The sequence below is a fragment of the Cibotium barometz genome, chromosome 35, assembly GCF_041138505.1.
Source record: "Cibotium barometz isolate CiBa-2024 chromosome 35, ASM4113850v1, whole genome shotgun sequence".
In the NCBI taxonomy this organism is placed as follows: domain Eukaryota; kingdom Viridiplantae; phylum Streptophyta; class Polypodiopsida; order Cyatheales; family Cibotiaceae; genus Cibotium; species Cibotium barometz.
The window spans coordinates 25,456,060-25,483,412 of NC_141080.1; the positions used below are offsets into that span (position 1 = coordinate 25,456,060).

A 27,353-nucleotide genomic window follows, 5' to 3' on the forward strand; every position below is an offset into this window, starting at 1 on the left:
TTGTTGTGTAGCCTCCAAATTTTGAAGTGCCTGAAGTCGCCTCTCATCCAAGGTCTCCAGTTGTGCTAGGCGTTGGGCATGTGTTTCTTCCCCCCAGCCCCACATTGCCTGGAAGGGCTAAAGGCTCCATCAAAATGCATAGTGAAAGCAGTTGGTGGTGTCTCCAAATCTTCATATACTTCTTTCTTTATCCCTGTTCCTTCTTCCCCTCTTCCTTCCTTGTAAGCAAATCTTCAAGAGAGGCCCTAGTGGTGTTTTATGTAATAAAAGTGAAAGAGAATTCTTGAAGCTCGCAAATTCCATTTGCAAAATTCCCTCCTACAGGATTGGGTTTGTGGACCAAGAATTGTAAAGAAGGTTGAGATGTGAGGAAGAAAAAAGGGCGAGGCCCACAAGTATGACCTGAACTTCTTTACTGCAAAAACAAGAGACAAACCACATTTCTCCATTTCACCATACCTCTCCTCGGCAGCATTAGTGAGTTGTCGGCCCTTGCTCTCCCTTTTGCAAGAGTATAGCACCCACTGAATGAGACACTTGGGTTCACATAAAAGTCCTCCCCTCACCTAGGAGGCTGCACAATTGGACTTTGACTCATGCATTCCTTGAGCAAACAAAAAGATTGAATTTGATCAGGCCCCCATTGGAAAGAAACATTCTTCTTTGTCAACAGATTTATAGGATACATCTTCTCAGAGAACATGTCAACAAAACACTGGTAATACTTTGTCAACACATTTATAGGATACATCTTCTCAGAGAACATGTCAACAAAGCATTGGTAATACTTTGTTTTACCCAAAATCCTCCTTACCTCCCTTACATTGGTAGGTGGTGGGAGGGGCACAATTGCCTGCACCTTCTCAGGATCCATCTCTATGCCTTCTTTTGAGATAACATGTCCCAAGAGAACCACCTTCCTTCGTGCCAAGCGACATTTTCTAGGATTAAGACACCCTTTTGCATCATCAATACTTTGCAAGGCCAACCTCAACTTTTCCAAGTGATCCATGCGGCTTGAATAAATACAAAAATCATCCAAAAAGACCCTTATAAATTTTCCCAAGTAAGGTGCAAATACCTGACTCATGTGGTGGGATCGGCACACTCGGAGAAGATTGGAATGTGGACTCAATATGAAGAGTGGCCTCCTTCTTCAAAGCAATACAAAGAGCCTCTTTAAAATTAGTGGGATCTTTGCTAAGAAATTTTCCATGCAAGCGGGGATCCAAAGCCCTAATAAACTTGCTCATCTTAAGGTGCTTCATTGCTAAAGAACTCTTTGAATCTCCCATCATAGAAGGTGAAGAAGAATAAGCAACAACATGTAAAGTAGCTTGTTGATATTTGATGAACAAGGCTTCATACCTCACTGAAAAGGCAGAAACTGACTCTCCTTCCTTTTGGAAAATCTGATCCAATTGCAATAGTAAAGCATTTGGTGACTCCACTGTCCTAAATCTCTCCTTCATTGCTTTGGTCAACCTTTCCCAATCATTCTTGGACTCCTCTAGCAAAGCCTCATGCCAAGCTAAGGCCACACCCTCCAAGAAATCTAGAAGTATTTTTGCCCTCTCCTTCATAGACCAACCCGTCAAGTGGCATGCTCGATTAAACTCTCAGAGATAACTCCTCGGGTCTTCTCCTTCCGATCCTTGGAGCACCGGAATGTTGAACATCTTGCACCAAAAGATGAGTAGCAACAAGGAAAATTTACTTATTTCAAAATAACTTTTCTTGAATAATGTGGGACCTTGAGGTTAAAATAGAATAATTCTAAGTGAAACCTGCCCGTCAACTCCACCAAAACATGTGACACAAAGTTGGGGTTTTGACTTCGGTCACTTCTCTGAATCAAAACACACTTGTATATGAAACCTCATAGCCTCCTCACCTCCCTTTCTCTCTCTAGGGTAAGATAAAGCTATACACATCAAACGTGAGATCATAATTCATAGAAGGAAAGATGAAAGGCTCCGAAGAAGCAAGAATTTCTGCCAGTCTTGCAGCTCCAAACAAGAGGGCAATTCTTTGTTGTTGGAAGAAAATCTTCCGACTCAGAATTATGTGAACAGAAACATATGGGGAATGTTGGTAAGGTTCATCCGTTCGAATTGGGCGATTTGGACGGAACATATTAAAGTAAAATAATATAGCAATCACTTACAAGAGGATAAGACACATGGGATTTTCTTTTTGATAAGAGATTAGGAGGAATTAATCATTATTAAGAAGAAATAATTGCCAAAAGTCTATAAAAACAGAGATACACAGAGAATTACCGTTTTAAATTCATATAGACTATGCAAAAGAATATTATAAAGGTGCGTAGATATTGAAGAGAGCTTCGCGCTTATATAAAAACTTCCAAAAATGGGCAACCAAGCGAAAAGTTATGAGCATTTTACTACAAGACTATAAAACTGCCAAACTTCGCCTAAAAGTTAGCAACTTTGGGAGAAATTTTGATCATCAATGAAGTAAATGATTAAGAAATTAGTTACATGAATGGAAAGAGCATATAAAGAGCTTCCTAGACATATGATCAATTTTAGAAACCAATACCCGAGTGATGAGTAATTCGGTTGAAATTTGGGTATTAGACCACAAAAACAGCACTTCCCTCTCTTTGCATGAAACCTCAATTTTCACATAGCCTCTAGCCTTTCATCTCCTTCATGATTCAAGCTCGAGGGTAAGGGTTAACATTGCTCAGCGGACAATCGTAAAGATTTACCTATCGTCCCCAAAGTCTTTCCGCATGCTCATTACTACTAAAACCATTGGTATCTCCAAAGGAGGGCGGCAATAAGGCGGCAAGGGCTACCTTGAGAAGTCATAGGCCCACCAAGATAATAACTCCTTATCCCACTTATCATGAATCATCAAAGAGGTCCAAAATTGGGTTAAGCATGAGGAGCTAATGCTAAATGAGATATTCACATGTAAAGAGAGTGTTTGAATAAGGGTTTAAAAGACAAGAGAATGGCAATGACACAAAATGTTCAATTGAGGAGGCTCATTCTCGTTGATTTGAAAGGGAGAGGAGGGCTCCTTTTATAGGTGGAGAATCACCCTCTCTTCCATTGTTACAAATTACAACATAAAAATCTTCAACCCTTCAGTGACCTAAGGGTAGATGTCACCATCAATTGTCCTCTTAGACTAAGTCTTCTATTGATTATAAAATTGAAGGCTTTTTGACTTTGAAAGTGTGATGAGATAATAGCTAAGTCTAAGTGGCATGTAGGTGGAGATCCCACTTACACATGGTGGAATTGTCCTCTTCCATGTACCACAACTTTATATATCTTAGTACAAAAAGCCATATGCTATACAATAATCCCATGCAAAAAGTACCCCAGGGTTTTGTTGCATAGTAGCATTTACATATGCAATTTTTTACTTCTCAGTAAAGCGACCTACAAAAAAAGCACTCCTACCTACTTCATTGCCTCCTCACTTTTCATACCATCCAAAAAAAAGAGCTATCACCACAACCCTAATCTAGGAGAAGGGAGATTCCTTGTAGCAATGTTTCTCTTCTATCCCTTCCACCTCTTTCACCTATACTCAAGCCATCTTCTATGCTCTCAAGATGTTCACGAAAGCTTCATCTCTCTCTTCTACGCTTTCAAGCTTCCTATGAATCTTTATCTAAACTCTATTGTGAGTTTTTTTCTTCTTTCCCCTCTCTTGAACCCTTATCCTAACCCTAGCTTCTACATTGAAATCCTAGTATAGAGCTTTGATGGAGATCTCTCCATCAAAGCTCTCTATTAGACTTTCTATTTACAAGCTAGGGTTAGGGTTGCATAAACCATAAGCTTTTTATTAGGGTTCAAGCTAGGGAGACTCACTTTGCTCTTGTCCTTTATTAGGGTTAGGGTTACGTAAACCATATGATTTTCTCTTCTCCTTTATTAGGGTTAGGGTTATGTACACCATAGGCTTTTCTCTTCTCCTTTATTAGGGTTAGGGTTATGTAAACCATAAGCTTTCTATTAGGATTAGGATTAGGATTATGATTTAGGTAAACCATAAGCTTTCTATTAGGATTAGGATTAGGGTTATGATTTAGGTAAACCATAAGCTTTCTAATTAGGGTTATGATTTAGGTAAACCATAAGCTTTCTAATTAGGGTTAAGGTTAGGGAAACTCACTTTGCTCTTAATCTCTTCTCCTCTTCCACTTCTCATATTCTTCTCTTTATTTCTCATTTAATAAAAAACATAGTATACTTTTTAGGTCTTTTGTTTAGGGTTAGGGGACTCACTTTGCTCTTATTCTCTTCTCCTCTTCCACTTCTTGTATTCTTATCTTCTTTTCTCATATAGTAAAAAGCATAGTATACTTTTTATGATTTTTGCTCGAGTATAGTTAAAATGCTCATTACTAATTTGAATTATTTTGGTTTGATTTTGTAACATCTTCTTCTACATCTTCAAGTCAACATTTACAAGCCTCACAAGCCTCTTGAGGTAGAAACTCATGCCTTTCTCTTATACTTTTAGGGTTTTGGTATGCCTTTGATTTTTTTATGTTTAAAGCTTAATGGTGGATAGAATCTCTAGACATATACTTCATGCATAGAGCTTCTTTGCATGAAGATCTATGTAACACTCACAAGCCTCTTGAGATATGAACTTATGCCTTTCTCTTATGCTTTCAAAGTTTTGGTTTTCATTCCTTTCTCTTATGCTTTTATGGAATAAAGTTTCATGCACAGAGCTTCTTTATGTGAAGGCCTATCCATAGAGCTACCATGCATGAAAATCTTTGCTTTGAGCTTCATGCTTCTCTATGCTTAGATCTTTACGCATGCTAGCTCTATGTATAGCTAACATGCATACAGGCTCTTTCCTTAGAGCTTCATGCATGGTACTATATAAAGCTACCATGCATAGAAGCTTTTTGCTTAGAGCTTACGTGCATAGAATCTCTAAGCAAAGAGCTTCATGCATGGAAGCTCGATGCACATACATCTTCATGCATAGAATCTTTATACTACTTAATGGCATAAAAGCTTTAAGAAAAGATCTCTATGCTTCTGAATGTAGGGAGCATGCTTTTATGCATAGAGCTTCATGCATAGAAGCTCTATGTTGCTTAATGACATAGAAGCTCTAAGCAAAGGGCTTCATGCATGGTATCTCTATGTATAGAATCTCTATGCTCTTTAAGAAAAGAGCTTAGTGCATGGTAGCTCTACAGGGAGCTGCTTGCATGAAGCTCTAAGCACAGAGCTACCATGCATAGAGCTTCTATGTATAAAGCTAACCCTAGCACTTATGCAAGTAAGCATGGATGTTATCTTTGATGGGATGAATGTACAAAAGTGAAGTTAATTGAGGATAATGATGTAAGAAGAGATGCTATCCCACATGTGCTGCACCAATCACATGTGCTTAGTGCACTTGAAGAGTCCTCTAGTAGTCCATGGCTAGGTAGGTTTAGGATATAGATTCATGCATGGTAGCTCTATGCATAGAAGCTCTAAGCAAAGAGTTTCATGCATGGTAGCTCTATGCTTAGACCTTTATGTATAGAAGCTCTAAGCAAAGATCTAGAGCTTCATGCATGAGGAGAGATATTTTATGCATGAAGTTCTTTGATTAGAGCTTATATGTATAAAAAATCTAAGCAAAGAGCTTCATACGTTGTCGTGACGTGTGCGGTCTAGCCGGGAACACACTGGGTGTCTGGCTGTGAGAGTAGCGTTGATTTGCATTCACTTTATTTGATTACTCAGAGAAAATAAATCCCGCCAAACCTCCTCCCTCCTCTCTCAGAGACGCATAAACAAAGGGGAAAAAGGTATCTCTCTTGGCTAAACACCAAACCATCATGATCATAAAGTCTTCAATTAAAGCAAGAACATGGCCCAAACACCGTCAGCACCCATTACATATAGCTTCATGAGCAATAAGACACCAAAATCTCAACAACAACACGATCATATAATGATAATACCTCAGACATACCAGCAGCATGCCCACACTTGCCACCCTACGCCTGTCTATCGGTCTCCTCTGGATGAACTTGCAGATGTGTTCTCCATACTTGCTCCCACACAGGTTCATTAGCCAGTCAGCTTTTCACCAGCCTTCTACCAGGCAGCCACTTGCGCTACCACACCTTAGGGCCTTCACCTTTAGTACCTGTATAGCTGCTTTTGACACCCGTCACATCTGCGCCCTCTACTCTCTGCATACTACCCCAATCATCTTCAGCTTACACATTTACCATTTTCTCATAAGCAGCTCCTCTGCATCGTCACCTTCACTCACTTGTTGCCAGCGATCACGCTTACCACCGTAAGGTGATTCCTCTCAACGCCAATACCAGCTCAACCCCTTCGCATCGTCACTACCTGCAGCCTTCTGGAAAATCCCCTCGAAGATGCGCTGGTAGCCCTCTGTCTTTTGCTTCGCTTAGGCGACTCCCCAGTCTGCGCTAGTCCCTCCTCTTACACCCATCTGCGCCCACCTTACCCATAGGCTCACCATTTGTCCTTCGACGCCAGCCACAGCCCTCTATGACTGCAGTTGGGCTGCATAGCCCCGCCAGCCTCTGCTGCGCTCCACACCACAAAGCAGCATACCCTCCACACCTGGTACGTGGCTCCCTCTGATTTGCCGATAGTCCTATCAAGGCACAAGGTGTCTGCTAGCTCCAAAATTCTCCATAAGCATAAAAAAAATCCTCCACAATTCACACCACACTGTCAGAAGCTTCGAGACCTGGCTGAGCCTCAGCTCAACTTATTGAACCTTATCTACAATATGAACATATATACTCAGGCATCATATAATGACTCATCATGGCACTTAACTCATGCATCTGGATTTGTATTTGATGGCCTCCCATGCATGGTTTCACACCATAGACGTGCCGTGGCACGACAACGTGGTAGCTCTATGCATGTGCATAGAAGATTTAAGCAAAGAGATTCATTCATGGTAGCTCTATGTATGGAGCTTCATGCTACGCATAGAGCATCATGTATAGACACTGTATTTCTGAAAACTTCCATGCACATGACACTCTATGCCCAGAGTTATTATGCATGAAGCTATTTCCTTAGAGATTCTATGCGTGAAACTTTAAGCGTAGATCTTATCTAAGATTAGAGCTTCATGCATAGAAGCTATAAGCATAGAGCTACCATGCATTAAGCATACAGCTTCTCTATGCTTAGAGCTTCATGCATAAAGGCTGTAAGCATAGAGCTTTTATGTATGAAGCTCTATGCATAGATATTCCATGCATGAAGCTCTTTGATTAGAGCCTTTTCTATGAATAAATATCTAAGTAAAGATCTTCTATGCATAGAGCTATCATGCATGAAGCTCTTTACTTAGGGCTTCTCTATGCTTAGAGCTTCATGCATATAATTTCTAAGTATAGAGCTTCTATGCATGAAGAAATGCATAGAGCTACCGCGCATGAACCTCATGCATAAGCCTTCTACGCATGAGATCTATGATATAGCCTTATGTATAGTATGCATACGGCTATGCATAGTATGCACGAGGATTATGCATGCATGTGAGGATTATAAATGCATATGAGGATCATGCATTAGGCTAATTCATAAGCCTTATGCTTAGGCTAATGCATGCTTTTACATGCATAAGCCTCTATTCTCATAAAAGCATAAGCGTCTTCTTCATAACCTTGTGCATATACATAGCCTAAAGCACAGGATTAGCATGGATTTCATGCTTACCTCATTTTCATGTTTTGTATTATAGGTCTTGTATTTTTTGAGCCCAGCTCTTCTTAAGTACTCAAGGTAAACATCTTGCACACAAGCTCTTTTGCTATTTATTCTTTTATTATTTGCACCCTTGAGCGTTGGGGTTTTAGATTAGTATGCATGATCTATAAATTCTCTAAGGCATGCTCTCTTTATGCATGCATAGAGTATGCCCCATAGTCATATGCATGCATAGAATATGCTTCATAGGCTTATGCTTATGCCTTATGGCTTATTTAATAGCTTATGAATAAGGTCCTTATCCATATGGCTTATAGTTTATGCCTAAGAATCTTATACATAAGGCTTTATAAAAGCATTATTACTATGTATAAGCCTATGCATAGTATGCTGCATAAGGCTATGCTATGTATAAGCCTATGCATAGTATGCATGAGGCTATGCATAAATCTTATGCATAGTATGCATGGGGCTATGCTATAGCCTTATAAACCTTTCATGCTTACTCTAATCATGCCCTTTACATAAGGCTTCTATGAATGAATCTCTTATCAAGTCCTGCACATATGTTGTGTAGGCAATCATGGCTTCTCCTCCTAAAACTTCAATTCCAAAGGGACCTTTCTTAGGACCCAAACGTTGCAAACTTGCTTGGTATCATCAATCAATGTTATGGGCAACATGGATGGACATAGTTTTCACATACACATTGTTTTATGTGTATTTATGTGTTTATGCATTGAGTAAATCTCTTCATGCATCCTTATATGTAAGCTAACATACTATCAAGCCACTCTATTCATTTGGCTAGGATACACCAATTGGCCGGTATACTCCATTTGGCCAGGCTCATCCACATGTGGCAAGTCTACTCCATTCGGCTAGGCTACTCCATATGTCCAGTCTACTCCATATGACCAGTTTACTCCATTTGGCAAGGCTACTCCTTATGGTTACTGTAATCCATTTTATGTTGTAAGCCCACCATTACACTATAGATGTGATGACCCTACACTGCAACCTAGTAGACCCATGTCGACTAGACCCATCCTCATTCCCTCACTCCCATCTTTGCTACAACAAAGTAGGGAGTTAGGTGGTCTACTAGATGTAGTAGCGAGATGGGGGAGTAGGGTGCTTTTGCTTTATGAGAAGCATCACTAAGTCTCCCACAATAGCTCCCCAATAGGACATGTTGTGGTGGGGTCATCAACACACACTTATGAGCCATCCTTGAGGAGAGAAATACCATCATATGATCCATGTGAGTTGCCATATGACATAGATGTGGATGGGTTACTCGTCTCGTGGATAGTAGAGGGAAGCAGGTCATGAACCAAATGCATGTACCTGTGAACCTAGAGTTCACAAACTCTTTTACAAAATGTAAAGCACAAGTTGAGTTGTCAAAACAATATGTTATTTATATGCTTACAATTGGGTTTCGAGTTCCACATGCAAGCCTCGGCTTGTCGGATGATTGGATGAAGCTTACGATCTCTAATAAGAGAGAAAACATTATGAGAGCGACCAAGTTAAACTTGAAGAAGCTTACTGTTTACTCACCCCAGTAGAGGAGTGGAAGCATGTGTCAAGATTTGTGAGGAAGTATCCAGGTGCATATCAACAAACCAGTATTGGTAAGTGCTTGAAGACTATGAAAGCGAGGAGCTTCTCACTTTGGATTGAGAGGGAAATCTATACACTTTGTAAGTGTATATTTTACTGTTCTCTTTAATTTAATTTAATTTGGTCTTCAACTTTGCTCTTATCTTGAATCTAATTTGATCTTTTATTTAATCTAGATTGATCTTTTATTAAAAAAAATTAAAAGGGAGATGATTGGACATGACTCAATAAAACAAGAATATGATTATGGGTATAGAGATTGTATTTGTGGATGTGTGTGTGAGAAGCTCACTTGAACAAGTTTGTTTTGGGAACTAAAACTAACGAGATAAGTGAAACATAAGCCCTTTTCTGGTCTATATGTTCTCTTTTATTATTTTATAGTTATCTTAGTCATATATACATGTATGTAGGATGATGAAGAAGATGATGATACAAACTATACATAAGAGGCAGACAAAGTAAGTGAATATGAAGATGACCTAGAGGATTTTAATGAGGATGATGATTAGTCATCCATTTTTTACTTTATTTTGTATATGGACATAACCATTGACCTTATTTATAAATATTTTAATATATCAATGAATAAAAACCATTTTTTGTTCACTTATTTCTTTTGTATTTTCAAGTTTTACTATCTTATTATTTTTGTATTTTAAAAAATCAAGGATAGGTTGGGGATTCCGGTGATGACTCCTGAGTCTACCTCAATTTTCTTTAAACATATTTCTATTTCACTATTGAGCAACAATTATAGTAGTGAAATTTCACTGCTAGGCACTTTACGAACAATGAAATGTCGTTGTTATAATCTCTACTCACAACAACAATAATAGCAGTAAAATAGCCCTCACATTTTCTAGGACTTGTAGTTATAAAAACATTGCTATTTTTGTTGCTATACCCTTGTTGTGTTGTAATTATAGATTAATAAATCAGCAAGGGTTCATAGTCCTAAAGAAATAAAGGTAGGGGTCACCTTATAGGAAGGTTGTCAAGCGAGTTTTTTGCTGCTTAAAAGGCATTCAAGTCCATGGATTGTTCTATCTCAAGGAGGATGAGTCACTACAATGATTCAGACTAGGCATATATTTTTAACACCAGGGTATCAACCAACACCTTTTGCTATCGTTTTAGTGAAACATGAATATCCACTTCAAGATACGAAGATGAGTAAAGGGAAATATTTATTATGACAAGTATGTATGGATTAGATATCTATTAAGCATTCCCACTTACATCTTTACTAGCATCAATAGTTGCAAGGAACCCATTATTTCATGCTCACACTAATAACATTAAGGTGCCCTATCATTATATGTCATGGAGTGACTCTCCGTGGAAGATATAAGCTTTTTCTATGTGTCTACACATGACAACATGACATGTTTGTTCATAAAGGCTCTTCCTGATCATGAAAAGTTTGAAGCTTTAATTACACAAAGCTTTTCGACTATTTCCTTTGGAGGATTGATTGCTTATATGCTTGTACTACATGTTCTCATCATCACTATAGGGGTTTGTAGACATCTACTATATATGGGTGGTGGTAATTGTGAACACACTTAGTAGCTGGGGTAGTTTTTATCTCACTAGGAGGATTTTTCCCTTGGGTGTACTTATCACATTATACTTGCACCACTCACTATCTAATGCAATCACTATTGAGTTTGTGCTTCTTCCTTTCTCTCTCTTTATGATAAAAATCCTTATAAGGGTTAAAGAGTTCATTCATACTTATATGCACATAGATATATACACATATATGCACATATATACGTACACATATTATATATGTGTGTGTGTTTATCAAATGATGGACTCTTATAGAGGTAAATGTAACTTAAAGGTCAATGAGAGTTTCAATACTAACTTGAACAAGTAAGAAAAAATAAAAGCTCATAATTTACTCATGTTACCAATCAATTCCTTTTAACCAACAAAGAAATATCATATGATATTTTTTTCTTGCAAAAGGAGTCAAGTAGACTTTAGTTTTCAAGTTGGAAGAAAATATGGGATAGTTGGGCTAAGATTTATAGCACCAATAGCAAACAACTATAGTACACATACTTTAACAAGTACACAATCATATGAGAGAGAGAGAGAGAGAGACATCAAAATTTGCCAATATGTTGATAAAGAGATAAAACCTTTCAAGGGGATTACATGAATTTATTATGTGATGTCACTTTAAATTTTAAAGAGTATTTAGAGGTACATAATACTTTGGTGGATATGTTATAAAAACAATAGAGACTACAAAATTTTAGATTTCTTCAACTTACATAAATCACATTCTAGTTACTCTAAAATTTATTAAGAATATTGTCCTTTAAATGTGGTTAGGCCAAAAACTCAAGAACTCTTTTTTAAAGTCAATGTGATTGTCATAAACTTTATAATGTTACCAACATAAATACAAGAGGAGTCTTTTAATTGAAGGTTATGCTTGTAAATAAGTGACATGATAGTCATTATTTTTTATGTTGAGTTTTTGCATTTTTGTAAATAAATTTTTAAGAGGATCAAAATATATTGTTTTTGCCATTAAATCCTAGTGATGGCAAGAGTTTGATCAACAATTAAAATTGGTTCATACATTGTTTACTCTAGGCATAAATAGACTTATAATCTTCATTCACACATTTGATTTGGAGATGATTTGCACAAGGATGTGCTCTAAGGCACATGCTACTTTATATAAAACTCCATGCTTTAGCATAGGATTTTGTGTGATTACACCTTATTATTGTCATGGAGGTGAATAGTAAAAGACAAAACAAATATATGCAAGGATAAGTTGCTTGAGAAGCTCTTCATGTTTTTTGCCATGGTCAAATGATCTCTAAATATTCTTTGATTGTCATGGAGGTGAATAGTTATAAAAGACAAAACAAATGTATGCAAGGATAACTTGCTTGAGAAGCTCTTCATGCTTTTTGCCATGGTCGATTGATCTCTTAATATTCTTATCAAGAAGTTTTATCCTCATGCTGAAATAACCATGGTACCTTGATCTCTTGATATTCATGTGAACATGGAGGTGAATACTAAAAGACAAAACAAATGTATGCAAGGTTAAGTTACTTGAGAAACTCTTCATGTATTTGGCCACATGCTGGTGATCTCTCAATATTCATATTAGCAAATGTATGAAAAGTTAAGTTGCTTGAGAAACTCTTCATGCTTAACCTTGACCTTTCATACATTTGTTAATACCTATTGGTTTATAAGCTGCAAAAAAGAAACATGGCTAGTGGCATTTACCCTAGATGCAGGCATTCAATAGAAAGTGGCAAGCATGTGTTTTGGGAATACCTAGCCTTAAGGAATTTTGCACTTGGTGCAAAATGACTAAGTGGATACATAAGGGTTTGAATATGCAAACTTTTTGGGAGGATTGGTTACTTGGGAAGTGGGCAGTTAATGATCAACAAAGTGGGTTGACATTTAACATTGTCAGAACTTGCACTCTATGGGAAATCTGGACTAGCAGAAATGAAATTATTTTTTTGAAGGCTACATGTACATGATTGCAGGATACTAAGCTGATGTATAAATGTATAGGCATGTGCTGGTCTGTATGTAATGTAAATAAAATTAGATCTTTGGAGCTGGATTTGCTGATTCAGAATCTGTAGAGGAATATGCCTTGATTATTTCCTTGAATTTGGCTGAGCTTCATGCATACTAGGGTTCTCTCCCCAACGTTGATTTGTTGGATGCAGGTAAGGTGTTGGATTGAGAAGAAAAGGCCTCCAAGATTTGGTCCTAAAACTCAGAGATGGTACCGTAAGGAAAAACAATTGGATCACACCTTTGAACCCAGTTGGCACTAGACCTGCTGTCAAGTTGTGGTCAAAGCATGGGGGAATGTTAGAAAAACAGTCTCCTCGGGGCTGCACTACTGAGGCTATGATAGAGGCTTGCTTATTATTGGGGTACGAGATCTCTCAGTCTAGTTTCTTGTGTGAGGATGAAAGATGGGAATTTCTTTATAAAATCTTGAATGAGGTAAAAAAGGAGGTAGATAGTTGAGTTTGTGGGGGTGATGTATGACTGACTGATTTTGAATAATTAATATAAGTATATATTATTGGTTAAAAAAAAGAATATTGAGAGATTACTAATAGATAGTTGAGTTTCTGGGGGTGATGTATGATTGATTTTGAATAGTTAATATAAATATATATTATTGGTTAAAAAAAAGAATATTGAGAGATCACTAATATTCTTACTAACAAGTTCTATGAATGGGCTTAAACTCAAAGGTATGTGTATGTTAAACACTGTATGCCAAGTGTCACAATGTGTAGCGAGCTGTATATCCAATCAAAGCCGACATGGGCCACGACGTAAAAATTGTAAAAAACCACTTTTATTAGGGCAGGAAGCTGTTTTCGAATGGGGGCTGGTCGCTTGCTAGAGTGATGTGGGACGACTCGGGACAATTTAATGCTGTAAACACTACTAAGTTATCTTAGTCATGTATACATGTATGTAGGATGATGAAGAAGATGATGATACAAACTATACACAAGAGGCAGCAAAGTAAGTGAATATGAAGATGACCTAGAGGATTTTGATGAGGATGACGATTAGTCATCCTTTTTTTACTTTATTTTGTATATGGACATATGGCCAAAGGCCTTACCATTGACCTTATGTATAAATATTTCAATATTCAATGAATAAAAACCATTTTTTGTTCACTTATTTCTTTTGTATTTTCAAGTTTTACTATCTTAATATATTTGTATTTTAAAAAATCTAGGATAGGTTGGGGATTTCGATAATGACTCCCGAGTCTACCTCAATTTTCTTTAAACAGATTTCTATTTCACTATTGAGCAACAACTATAGTAGTGAAATTTCACTGCTAGGCGCTTACGAACAGTGAAATGTCGTTGTTATAATTGCTACTCACAACAACAAAAATAGTAGCAAAATAGCCCGAACATTTTCTAGGACTTGTAAGTTATAAAAACACGACTATTTTTGTCGCTATACCCTCGTTGTGTTGTAATTATAGATTAATAAATCAGCCAGGGTTCATAGTCTCAAAGAAATAAAGGTAGGGGTCACCTTCAAGATTTGGTCCTAAAACTCAGAGATGATACCGCAAGGAAAAACAGATGGATCACACCTTAGTGGCCTTTATTGAGAATCTAGTTGGCACTAGACCTACTGTCAAGTTGTGGTCAAAGCATGGGGGAATGTTAGAAAAACAGTTTCCCCGGGGCTGCACTATTGAGGTCATGATACAGGCTTGCTTATTATTGGGGTATCAGATCTTTCAGTCTAGTTTCTTTTGTGAGGATGAAAGATGGGAATTTCTTTGTAAAATCTTGAATGAGGTAAAAAAAGAGGTACACAGTTGAGTTTTTGGGGGTGATGTATGACTGATTTTGAATAGTTAATATAAATATATATTGTTGGTGGAAAAAGGTACGTGTATGTTAAACCACCGTATGCCAAGTGTCACAATGTGTAGCGAGCTGTACATCCAATCAAAGCCGATATGGGCCACGACGTAAAAACCGTAAAAACCGCCTTAATTTGGGCAGGAAGCTGTTTTCGGACGGGGGCTCGATGGAGTGCTGTGGGACTCGGGACAATTCAATGCACTAAGTTTACGCGCGTGCTTTATCTCGTGAGGCAGCGTGAACAGAAAAAAAACAAGGTGTAACCCGTCCCCTTATGTCTCTCTCTCTCTCTCTGTCTATTTTGTTCTTGATTAGATCAACTTGTTTCGCCTTCTCTCTCTCTCCCTCCCTTTTCTTCTGATAGCTATTAACTTTGATCGTCTTGTTTAGGTTTCTCGTGTTGGCTTACCGTATCTTACGACTTTTCCCTCTTTGCGTCAGAGTCTCAGCTCACGGAAAGTCGACTCTTTCAAACTTCCATTGAGCCTATTATACAATGGGAAGCTGTACTGACACAGTTGAAGCTGTCCTCATTGCGCCTGATCTCCCAAGCGTCCATCATCATGATCATGATCATGATCAAGTCACCGGTGACGACATGGTGATGGAGGAGAAGCCCGGCAAAAACTACGCGCGAGGCAAGATTCAGATACGCAGGATTGAGAATACAACCAGCAGGCAGGTTACCTTCTCGAAACGCCGGAGCGGCCTCCTCAAGAAGGCATTTGAGCTCTCCGTCCTCTGCGACGCCCAAGTCGCGCTCATGATCTTCTCCGCCACCGGCAAGCTCTTCGAGTTCGCCAGCCCCAAGTACGTCTTTTTTTTCAACGCCTTCCAAACACTGCATTTCTTTATAACACTCGTGAGGCTAGATGTACAAGCTTCGCCTAGCATTTATACAAAAACATAGTAAGGTAAACAGAAAGAGATCCTAGAAATAGAACTCACTACACTAACAGTACTACTTAGAAGTAGTAGTTAGCATGGCAGTAGTCCTGCATATTGAGGATTTTTGATACGTGCATTCCAACTCCTCCTTTATAAAATTCTCATCTAAGAAAGAGCAATCTACCATGGGAATCACTAAATGTATTATTATACGCCAATACTACCAATCGTCTTTGGCTATTCAATATACTACCTAAGTGATGGTATAAAGCCTTCAATAAGCTTGTTTGCACTTGAATCATGTCTTGAGCAAGCCTAAGCTCTTCAATAAGGACTTCATGCCTAATAGCTTATGCTTCAGTTTTTCATGCATAAAGCCTTTACAAATGAGTTCATTATGTATAAGACCTTATACATTACATCATATGCATAACCTCTTGTTCAGAAAGAGCTCATGTGTAAAGTCTTCATGTATAAAACCTTTTGTGTAAGCTCTTTATGCTTGAGAACTAGCTCTTTATCCATATGCATGAGAGCTCATGTATAAAGCTCTTTATGAGTAGGAGCGCAAGTGTCTATGGATAAAGACTTTGTTTAAGAAATCATGCATAACGTCTTAATAATAAGACTTCCATGTATAAACTCTTATTCTTGGAGCTTACATAGGCTCTCGGGGGGTGCACTATATGGAAGCCCCTCCTACGACGTGCGTTCAAGGGGTATTTAAAAAACCCCTTATCTGTGAATTTTGAGCTAATAAAACTACCCTTTTTTCTTTATAGACTTACGGGTTTTTTTTCAAAGTACAATTAAAGTACCCCTCTTGTAATTGTATTTCTGTAAATTTACCCAATATTTTGGATTAAAAAAACCCCACCTAATGATCGCACGTGGTAGACTTACATTTTTTGAGGTGCACTCCCCGAGCATAGGCTCTCATGCATAAAGCATACCTTTATGCATAAAGTGTTAATGCAGTAGCTTAGGTCTTTACGAAAAAGGTTCTTGGCTATAGGCTTTATGCATGAGTCTATATACATGAATATTTTACTCATAAAATTTTTATGCGTATGGCTGTATGGATAAAGATTTGGTGCATAAGAGCATAAGCAAGAGATCATTGATAAGTTCCTAAGCGTAAATATCGTATGTACAAAGAGCTACACAAAACAATGTGCTCTTTGCATATAAGTTCCTTATGCATAGCTTTTCATGAATTATGGTGTAAACATGAGCTAATGTATAAGTTATTATGCATATTTATGTGTATAAGACATGTATAAGAACCAATACATATTTATTTATATTGAGTGTGGTTGAAAGCTAATGGTTCTTTGCACTCCTTTAGGCAAAGGGATACATCAAATGCAAATGATTTAATCAACTAGGTCATGGGTAGGTGGATTGACAGATAACTCAAGATATTGAGTTCACAATGTCTTAACACTTGGTAAAATCGATGACGTTTAGGGTTCTAAGACATCAATTGAGGTACATGCCATGTTGACTCAACCTCTACAACATCAATTCTAGATCATCATGTGTCGACTTATGGATCTCAAATAAGGTACGTGGCCCCTACTTCTATTGCTAGCTAAATGACTTCATGTGAGATATATGGTGCCATGTCTACTTTAAGTTGGTGTTTCACCTTTGCTACTATGACATCACTTAAGCTGTATACATGCATGATCCATTCTACTATATTATATTGTGTATCTTATATTTTGCATATTCTCCATCAAGGCCTCAATCTAGGTTCTTTAATGTAGGCATAGTGGAGATCTGATTTCAAGTTTTTTTCTTCTTTTTTACTATTTTTGTAATATATTTTAATGCTCTTTAATTAAGGTTGGTTTCATCATTTTATAAAATGATCTACACTAGTGTGAATTGATGGGGTGCTTTGTATCCAATGAAGAATTTATGTTTCCTTTTTTCTTGTTGCATATGAACTTTTATTGTGAACGCTCTCTTAGTTGAGCACGAGAAATGAGCTATACTCTAAATATTTTACAAATATAACATATGTAATTATGGATACTTGGTTTCTTTTAAATTCGGTGAGTAATATCAATTTGTAGTAAGTGATGATGGATGTGTTGATGGAGAAGAAGAGAGGTGAGAGACTCTAAACATAGCTTCCAAGGTATGTAGAAAGTGTTGAGAGAGGGAGAGAGACGAGACAAGAGACATCACATACGCTCCACAAGAATGAATCATATTAGTCACAAGTTACATATATATAGGGAAGACCTAGAGTGAGTTAGGGCTAGCTATATATAGCTCCAACACCCCCACTCAAATAAAGGTCTCCACGTACGAGTAAAAAAACCCTTGGGAGCACAAGGAAAAACTCGAGCTCCTACATATAAATGTACAATGCCACCTTAAAGTCCATGTGCAATGTTCTTCTATATACAAAGTACAAAGAATAAATGTGCATAATGTGAAGTAATGTGTGAAGAGTCCTAAAGTCTATAGGCTATGTACAAGTCTAGACAAAATTGACATGACGTGAGATGTGTTAATCTCCAAAAAAAGAGGCCGTCACAACTCCAAGTTCTGATCGCAAAAGTGTAAACTGAGATTCATGGAGTCCTTTGGTGAGAATGTCTCCAATAATTTGATCAGTTAGATAATGTTCTACCATTATTGTACCTTTCCTTACTTTATGTCAAACATAGTGATAATGAACTGCAATATGCTTGGACTTGCTATGTTGCATGTAGTCCTTGGCTAGACTTATAGCACTTTGGTTGTCACATCTAAGAGGTGTGCTTGAGGAAGGAGAATGACTAATATCAGCAAGCAATTGTCAAAGCTAAACCAATTCATGAGCTGCTAAAGATGAAGCTATATATTCACTCTGTAGTAGAAACTGCAATACAACGTTGTTTCTTGCTAGCCCAAGATACCAAGCAGCCATTGATAAAGAAGCAATTACCATTGGTGGATCGTATGGAAAAGTTAGAGCTTGCCCAATAAGCATCTGAATAATCCAAAAGATTAAGAGAAGTTGATGAAGATATGTCTTCTTGATGGCGATATACAAGTTCGAAATCTGTAGTGTCTTTCAAGTACTTCAAAACACGTTTAGCTTGAGACCAATGTCTTGTAGATGGAGAGGACAAGTATCATCCTAATAGATTTATTGCAAACAGAATATCAAGATGAGTGCTTATGTCTAGACATTGAAGACAACCAACAAGATTAGCATAGGATTAATTAAAAGCTAATGATTCAACCTCAATATTTGTAGAAGTACTCCTAGTAGATCTTGCAAGACAAGGAGTGTTTGTCGAATGTGCAGTAGCCAATCCAAACTTTTGAACAATATCTTGGATAAACTTTGTTTGATGAAGAAGCAAAATACCATTGTAATGATACCTTTGAACTTGAATACTAAGGCATGAATGGATGTCGCCAAGATCCACCATATCAAAGACTGAGGATAAAACCTTTTTTACTTGTTGTATGAAAGATAGATTATTAGACACAAGTATAGTGTCATCAACATAAAGGGTCAATATCACAAAATGGTTATCCACATTACGCTTAATATAAAGATTTGGATCAAAGAAGCAAGAAACAAACCCCTGAGATGTGAGAAATTGATTAATCTTGATATATCATGATCGTGAAGCTTGTTTTAGTCCATACAAAGCACGGTGGAGTTGGCATACAAGATGTTCCTTTCGAGGAATTGTAAATCCTTCAAGTTGCTCCATATATATTTTTTCTTTTAAGTCTCCATTAAAAAAAGCCGTCTTAGTATCCATTTGATGTATTTTCAAATCAAACTGAGTGGGAAAAGCTAGTAGTACTCGAATGCTTGTACTACAAACTATGGGTAAAAAAGTGTCATGATAGTCAATCTTTGCAATTTGTGAGTATCCCTTTTGTAACTAAACGAGCTTTGAATTTATCAAAGGATCCATCTGTCTTTGCTTTAGTCTTGTAAACCCACTTACATTTGATAGGAGTATGATCAGAAGGTAGATTGGTAAGAACCCATGTACCTTTCAAGATCAAAGACTCATATTCAGCTTCCATGGCTTCCTTCCATTGTTCCTTTTATGGAGAGGACATAGCTTGTGTATAAGTTGAAGGATCTTTACAAACAGCCAATACGTAATTAAAGGTTTTAAGATCATCATTATATACATGATTTGCACCCTGCTCAAGTTCAATAGGAAGATCAACATAGATATCAAGATCTATAGCAGTCTCCTTTGAAATCGTAGGATGAATATCAATAGACTTGTCTCCAATATCCATCAAAAAAGTGTTGTTATCATGCAAATCATTGTCCAAAAGTAAAAAAGGAAAAGAAGTGAGTAATGTTTTTGTATCATCAGCACCATCTCTGGACCACGAACTTCTCATCAATTGCTCATTGAATATAGCATCTCTTTTAACAATTGCCTTTTGAGAACTTGGATCGTAAAACTTGTAACCCTTTTAGTTGTGGGAATAACCAATAAAAATAACCTTCAAGCTTTAAGGTTCTAGCTTGTGTCGTGTCTCTTTTGGGACATAAATATAAGCAATACACCCAAAGACTTTGAAATGTGTAACAGAAAGAGTTTGGCCTGTCCAAGCTGTGATTGGAATCTTACTAGAAGGTGCAGTAGTTGGAAGATGATTTTGAATAAAAAAGGTGAAAATATTAATAAGAAAAAGTACTGCATTAAGAAAACGCACCATGTTATGATGCAACTTGCACGGCATTTTTTGTATCTAATTGTAGCTTGTACAGCAAGCATCCATTTGAAGCTTTTACGAAAAGCTTTGACGATCAATCCTCCTTATGACTCAGAGACAACTACCTGTTTTCTCTCACAAAGAACCTGTTTTACTGTTTTAGATGTAGTTTGCCTAAACTGTCCTAACTTTTGACTCAGAACTCCGATTGACAAACTGTTTTTATAGGATTCACTAGCACTGTACCATCTACACACCAACACTTGGTTTTGGTTTTAAGAACGTGATTAAGAAACATTTGTAATTACAACAATTAGAGCTATAAAATCATGTAGGCAACATATAATTAAAGAACCAATTAACCCTACACAAAACTGTTACCAAAGATCAATCTTGTAAGACATGAAATCATAATCATAAATTGAACAAGATGTAGATTCTTCCCTTATGATTAGAATCGCTCTGATATCATGTTGAGACGGAGAGAGATGAGAGAAGAGACATCACATACGCTCCACAAGAATGAATCATATTAGTCACAGGTCACATATATATAAGCAAGACCTAGAGTGAGTTAAGGATAGCTATATATAGCTCCAATAAAAAGCACACTGAGGTTAGGTATATATAGGTGAGAACTAGGGTTAGGTTGAGGTTAGGTATATATAGGTGAAAACTAGGGTTAGGTTGGGTAGGCTATATATAGCTAACACTCCCACTCAAACAAAGGTCTCTTAACTATGGATGAAAAATCTTTAGGGAGTAACAAAGGAAAAACCCATAGTCTCGATATATGTCTACCATTTTATTATTATATTTGAAGTGTTATAATGAGAATATTGCAAGTACAATGATCATAAAGCTTCTTTGTAACCTATAGAGCTACGAAAATATAGAAATATTACAAGTACAATGGTCATAAAGATCCTTCACAACTTATAGAGCTACAAAAATATGAAAATATTACAAGTTCAATGGTCATAAAGATCCTTCACATCTTATAGAGCCATGGAAATATTACAATGAGCTAAAGACGTATGGTTGAATGGCATGGGAGAATAATCCAATTTTCACCAATAAGAAATCACCAAGGTCTATATTTGAAGATACCTAATATTGAAAAAGCTCCAAGGAGTCTTGAAAAAATAATATAAAATGTGGAACTATATGGTACCTGCTAAAAAATTATATGAGTTATAAACAAAACAATGTCTTTAGAGATGGTTCGTGATGCCACTCTTTGAACAACATGAACACGTGCAAAATGATTTATGCACACTATAATATACAAGAATATGTGTGCACACATAAATACAAAGTCGACTTAAACAAGGGGTCCAAGTGCTAATAAAGTATATGAAGAAAATTTTCACAAAGTCGAGTTAAACAAGGGATCCAAGCGTTAATAAGGTATGTGGAGAAAAACTGCTCACTAAGTCAACTTAAACAAGGGGCCTAAGTGCTAATAAAGTATGTGGAGCAAAACTGCATCTGTCTCAAATCATAACAAGGATATAATCGAAATGTCACAAGTGATATAATTGATGTCCCACAATTAATAATGAGAGTCATTTGTGTGTTACAAGGCAAGACATATATGCTAAGATTATCTGTAAAAAATAACTCAAATAAAAGGTCAACCATGATGACATAAAATATTATTCTTTTTGTAATTTATAATTTTAACGTCTTAGTAATAATAAGAAAAAGTCAAATTTGACAATTTAAATCACTATAATACATTTAAATCATAATCACAATTTATAAAGATAGGGTTAGATTGTATCCTTGGAATATCTAGTTTTAAAATAAGTATGCCGATAAAAATAGAACGTAACAATATCCATGCTAGTCCAAGGATGTCGCTACTAAAAATCTATAAGAGTTAAGGTGGGGATGACCGTCACTAGAAAGGAATTTGGTATTTGAAAGCCTCCATGGTGCTTTTCGTTATGATGTGACAAAAGAGCATGATGTCTGTGCCAAGAGCTTCCAAAAGTACAAAAATCTTTATGTCTTCAAAACTAGAATAACGCAAAAATAGTCATGATTTCTAAGTTGGAAATCAAGTGAAGCCAAGATGAATATTCTTTACTGATTGTAGAAAAAGTCAACAATATTACTTATTGTTTGTATAGTATATTAACATTGACAAATAATATAAAGTCTATCATGATCCGATGGTAAAGAAGACTAGAAAGTTTTGTAATATATACCCATAGATCAATGCAACATGGATATGATTGTAATAGAAATCTTCGCTGCCTTTGAAAAGAGAACATAAATCTCTTTGATGATTCCTACATAACCTTGCTTCTGCAACTTGAAACTGAAACTAAAAGAATATATTTGTAAAGATAAAGCTTCTCCAAATCTCCTCCTATACCTACTTGAAGAAGGAAATTCATGCATGAGGCACATGTAACTATAGTCTCATTAGAAAAAGCCACATGCAACCATAGCTTTGTTAGAGAAATTCACATGCAACCAAAGCCATGAAGTAATAAAAAGAAAGAAAAGAAAATCTTTGCATATAATTATAAAGAGAGAACAAGCCAAAAAGAAAAATATAATTTAGAATTAAAAAATAAAGCAGTTACTCATCTATAGAATTTGTTGACAGTAACCTCGTCGAAAGAATACTTTTAATCATGTATAATCATATTGAAATTTATTATTATGATCAAAATCAAAATCAAAATATCAAAGGAAGTAGGTTGAAATTGTGTACCTAGTTAGAAAGCTGTCTGATTGTTGTAGAAGACTTATGGTGTAAAATTTGATGAATTTCAGATGATAAGCGGTTTCAAAACTCCTAAAATGACTCTTAGATCATTGTATACCAATATCGTATAAGGAAGTTATGATCGTTTTCAGTTTTTGAAGAGTGCAAATTTTATTGCATGCGACGGGTACGATTGTGCTTTGATACCATGTTGACAGAGAAGAAGAGAGAGATGAGAGACTCTAAACATAGCTTCCAAAGTGTAGAAAGCACATTGAGGTTAGGTATATATAGGTGAGACCTAGGGTTAGGTTGAGCAGGCTATATATAGCTCCAACAGGAGGAGCATGCAATGTGGGCTACCTTCTAGATCTTAAAAGACTACTAAAATAAATCATTAAAGATCAATGCACTGTCTAAGGATGTTCTATCTTGACCTTTACAAACTCATCCTCCATCATAATTGAATGAGCTTTTAGCTTGGTAGCTCTATGTTGAGTTTGATAAATCGATCAAGAAGAAATAAAATTACATGCTCATAATGCCTTCTTTGAAAACATCCATCATTATTGAAGACTAACGTTAATGATCTTAAAAATATAACACATAATTTATAAGTTGAATCCCATAGTCATCTCTTTTAAAAAAGGTGAGATATGTAATATTGTAAATGTAGGCATTAGCTTATTTGTATAGTTAAATCTAGGTTCCTCCACCACTTTACTACGTCATGTTTTTTCAAGCATAGCATCGTGGTAGTAGTCACATGTCACAAAGCTCTTTTGTTCAATATCAATATTCTTGACATCTATTATATATTCAATATATATATGTATACACATACATATCTATATATATTATATAAATATATACGTAATATACATGTATATACATATATACATACATATCATTCTCATAGAAGTGGTAGATGTAAAATTACTACTCTATTAAATAGAGCCTTCTTTGTCACTTCTTTATGATCAACACATGGGACTTTGTTGAAGATCAAGTTGCAAGAAATGCATTAAAAGAAGTTATTACAATATGCATACTTTAGAATTTTGACTAGAAGGGCTCACCTTCGTCCAAAGTACTTGTCTTCTCTTGCTTTTTCTAACTTTAGAATTTTCAGTAGAAGGAGGGATTTCAAAGAAGTGGTCCTTCTTTCAAAGTCCTTTATTTATTTTCCTTCTTCTAACTTTCATTTGGGTATGGTGCATATTAAGCAATTTTGAAATGGTGAAGCAATTGAATAGCCTTACTACACTAAATTCTCGTTTACAAAATGCTCAACTAAGAAAGAAAATTTTACCATGGAAATTACTAAATGTATTAGTATAGGTCAATACTGCCAATCCTCTTTTCTATTCAACATACTCCCTAATTGGTAGAATAGGTCCTTGAAGTAAGCTTGTCTACACTTGAATATAGTCATGTCTTGAGCTATAAAATCTTTTTTTTATCCCCTCCCTAGATTCTTGTGTGGAAACCATCCCTTTTCAATCATTATTTTTATATATTTTTTAAAAAAGAAAGAAGAGTTAGTTAACACTCTATTTACCACTCCTCTCCCACGTTCTCTCTCTCTCTCTCTCTCTCTCTCTCTCTCTCTCACACACACACACACACACCTCCTTTTTCTTCCCTTATCCCTAGTGGTGCTATTGGCTCTCCTCCCCTTCCCTTGTCTTCTTCTCATATCTGCTATTCCATGCAACTTGCCTTTCCCTTGGCTCGTTCTCTCATAGTCATACACCCAATGCTCCCCCTTCTCTATTTAAATCTCTCGCTAGTACTCCCTCACTCATCCTCTTGTCAATCCTCTCATAATCACTCTCTCGCGTAGGTCGACCCTCTCGCCAATTCCCTCATGCTTTCCAACCTCCTAGTAGGTAGCCTCTCCATATCTTCTCGTTGAAATTTATGATGCCATTGAGCACAGGGTAAGGGCAAGACATGAGTAGAGGACTAGGATTAGGAGAATGTAGCCACATTACACTTTCACATTATCTCACATGAGCATATTTGTAAGAGATACACCTCTCTTAATAAGGCTATTTTCATCTTACATGAGCACATTTGTAAGAGATGTACCTCTCATATAAACGGGATCATTTTCAAGGAATGACTACAAGATTCTCTAAAGTCTTTTCATGAGTACAAGTTTTCATCTTATAATCTAAACTAAACTTAAGTCAAGCTTAATTAGTTTAATTAACTTATCGTTATGTTTGTAGGCTTCATCCTTTAAAAGACTAGATTAAGTTAATCAATGTAATTAGTATCAGTAAGATTTCATAATCATTGATTTGATAACATGAATATTATCATGGTATCAGAGTCTTGTTTCTTCTTGAGCTTTTCATTGGTACTTCTTTAGAATTATTTTCACTAATCACACCATTAGGATCACTAAACTCAATCTTATCCTCTTCTTTCCTTCTCCATCTAATCTTGCAAGGATTCATTCTTCACATTCTCTCTACCATTGAGCAAACTCTTTTTGCCACATCTTGTCCACTCTTAGGTAACTCTCTTCCTTAAGTTTCTTGGATGGATTTGCACTCTCCAAACAAAATTAGTTGTTTCTGAGGTGATTGGTCTTTTATCAGTTCTTTGTGTAGGCTTAAAATTAGCCTGTCTTCTTAGGAAAATTTTAAGTATAGTTGAGCTACTCATAGCTCAGATTTGAGCTATTTGGTTCACTAGTTGAGCCATATTCAATATAAAAATTACTCATCAATTTTGAAGTAGATCTGGGATTCTAGGATACATTTGAGCTAGAGATCTTGTTTGTGTCATTTCCTCTCATCAAGGGCAAGAGTGAAACATGAATATCCACTTCAAGATACAAAGATGAGTAAAGGGAAATATTTATTGTGACAAGTGTTTATGGATTAGATGCTAGTTGAGGAGCTTCGTGTTCTATGGGAGGACATTGAAGTTCATGATATTTCCAAGAGGTTTGGATAACATGCGCTAAGATTGAGAGGAATACTTATGTGGACTATGCATGATTGGCATGGCTATGGAGAGTGCTCACGTAATACTGTAGCTTGTTAACATATTATGTTAAGTCATGATTGTTTTACAGGGATTTCAGTGTCAGGTTATAATGGATGTCCATTATGTGGGCCGCAACTTGAGGCTCAATACTCAAACTCTATAAAGAAGATAATATACGAGGGCCACAAGAAGTATGTCCTAGTGGACCATCCTTTGCGTGAGGGATTTCTAGAGAGGTCTTCTCGCATATGGAAGAGCAATGATTGGAGGACCTTATGGGAGCTCGATCCAACCTATACACCTCCACGAATGCAACGTCTATCCATTTTTCATCAACTTCTATACTGGAATGATCTTCTAGTGAACCATCTTCTTGACCCAATGCACATTTTTAAGAATATAGCCGAGGCGCTTTGGAAAACCATCATAGGAGCAAAGGATCAGAGTAAGGCACAATGAGATGATTTACAAGAGGTTCAACGCATGCACCACTTATGGACCCAAAATGGAGCAGATGGAAAGGTGAAGCTACCAAAAGCACCCTGGGTAATGCCAAAGGATGAGCAACGGCATGTAAAGAAGTGCATTAGTGAGTTTCGTACCCCTACAGGATGCATGCATTGCTTGAAGGGAGCATTTACAAAGGACGATGAGCTTAGTGGCTTGAAGAGTGATGATTGGCACAAATTCGTGCAATTCACGCTTCCGAGAGGTATCAAGGATTTCCTGAACGATGGCATTAGAGAAACAATTTACAAAATTGGTGCAGTGGTATGTTGGATATCAAGGAAAGAGATTAGTAGAGACACATTGGAAGCAGCACAGTTAAACTCCATCGAGGTTGTTACAATGGGTGAGAAATACTTTTCAATAAGTATTTTAACCATTTAATTGTACTTGATAGTTCATGTGGTTGATGAAGTTGCTGTGGGTGGCTGGGGTTGACCATAACCGATAGATGTTTTTCTTGGAGAGATTTATGAAGACACTTAAAGGATTTGTTTGTCAAAGAGCTTGTCCTGAAGGTAGTATGGCAGCGGGATGGCTTGTTCAAGAATCACTTGTGTATATATAAGTGAATTTCTCAGTATGTCTGATCTTGATATGCCAAGATTATGGACACAAGAAAAAAAAGATCGACTAGTTCGAGAAGAGCCACAAGGGAAAGGCCTTGTGAGAACAGTGGATGTAGCATTGCGTGAGAAGATTAATAAATTTTGTATCTTAAACTCACATGCTATG

General features: G+C 36.7%; 1 protein-coding gene across 1 annotated transcript in view; it reads left to right on the forward strand.

The window, feature by feature from the left end:
• Window positions 1-14,985: 14,985 nt before the first annotated feature.
• Window positions 14,986-27,353, forward strand: part of LOC147618265 (agamous-like MADS-box protein AGL11) — a 49,755-nt gene continuing 37,387 nt past the window's right edge. Inside the window, exons 1-2 of the mRNA XM_086775121.1 lie at window positions 14,986-15,042; window positions 15,227-15,595. Coding sequence (XP_086631247.1) covers window positions 15,282-15,595 — 314 coding nt within the window. The 5' untranslated portion in view covers window positions 14,986-15,042; window positions 15,227-15,281. The remainder of the gene's footprint in view (window positions 15,043-15,226; window positions 15,596-27,353) is intronic.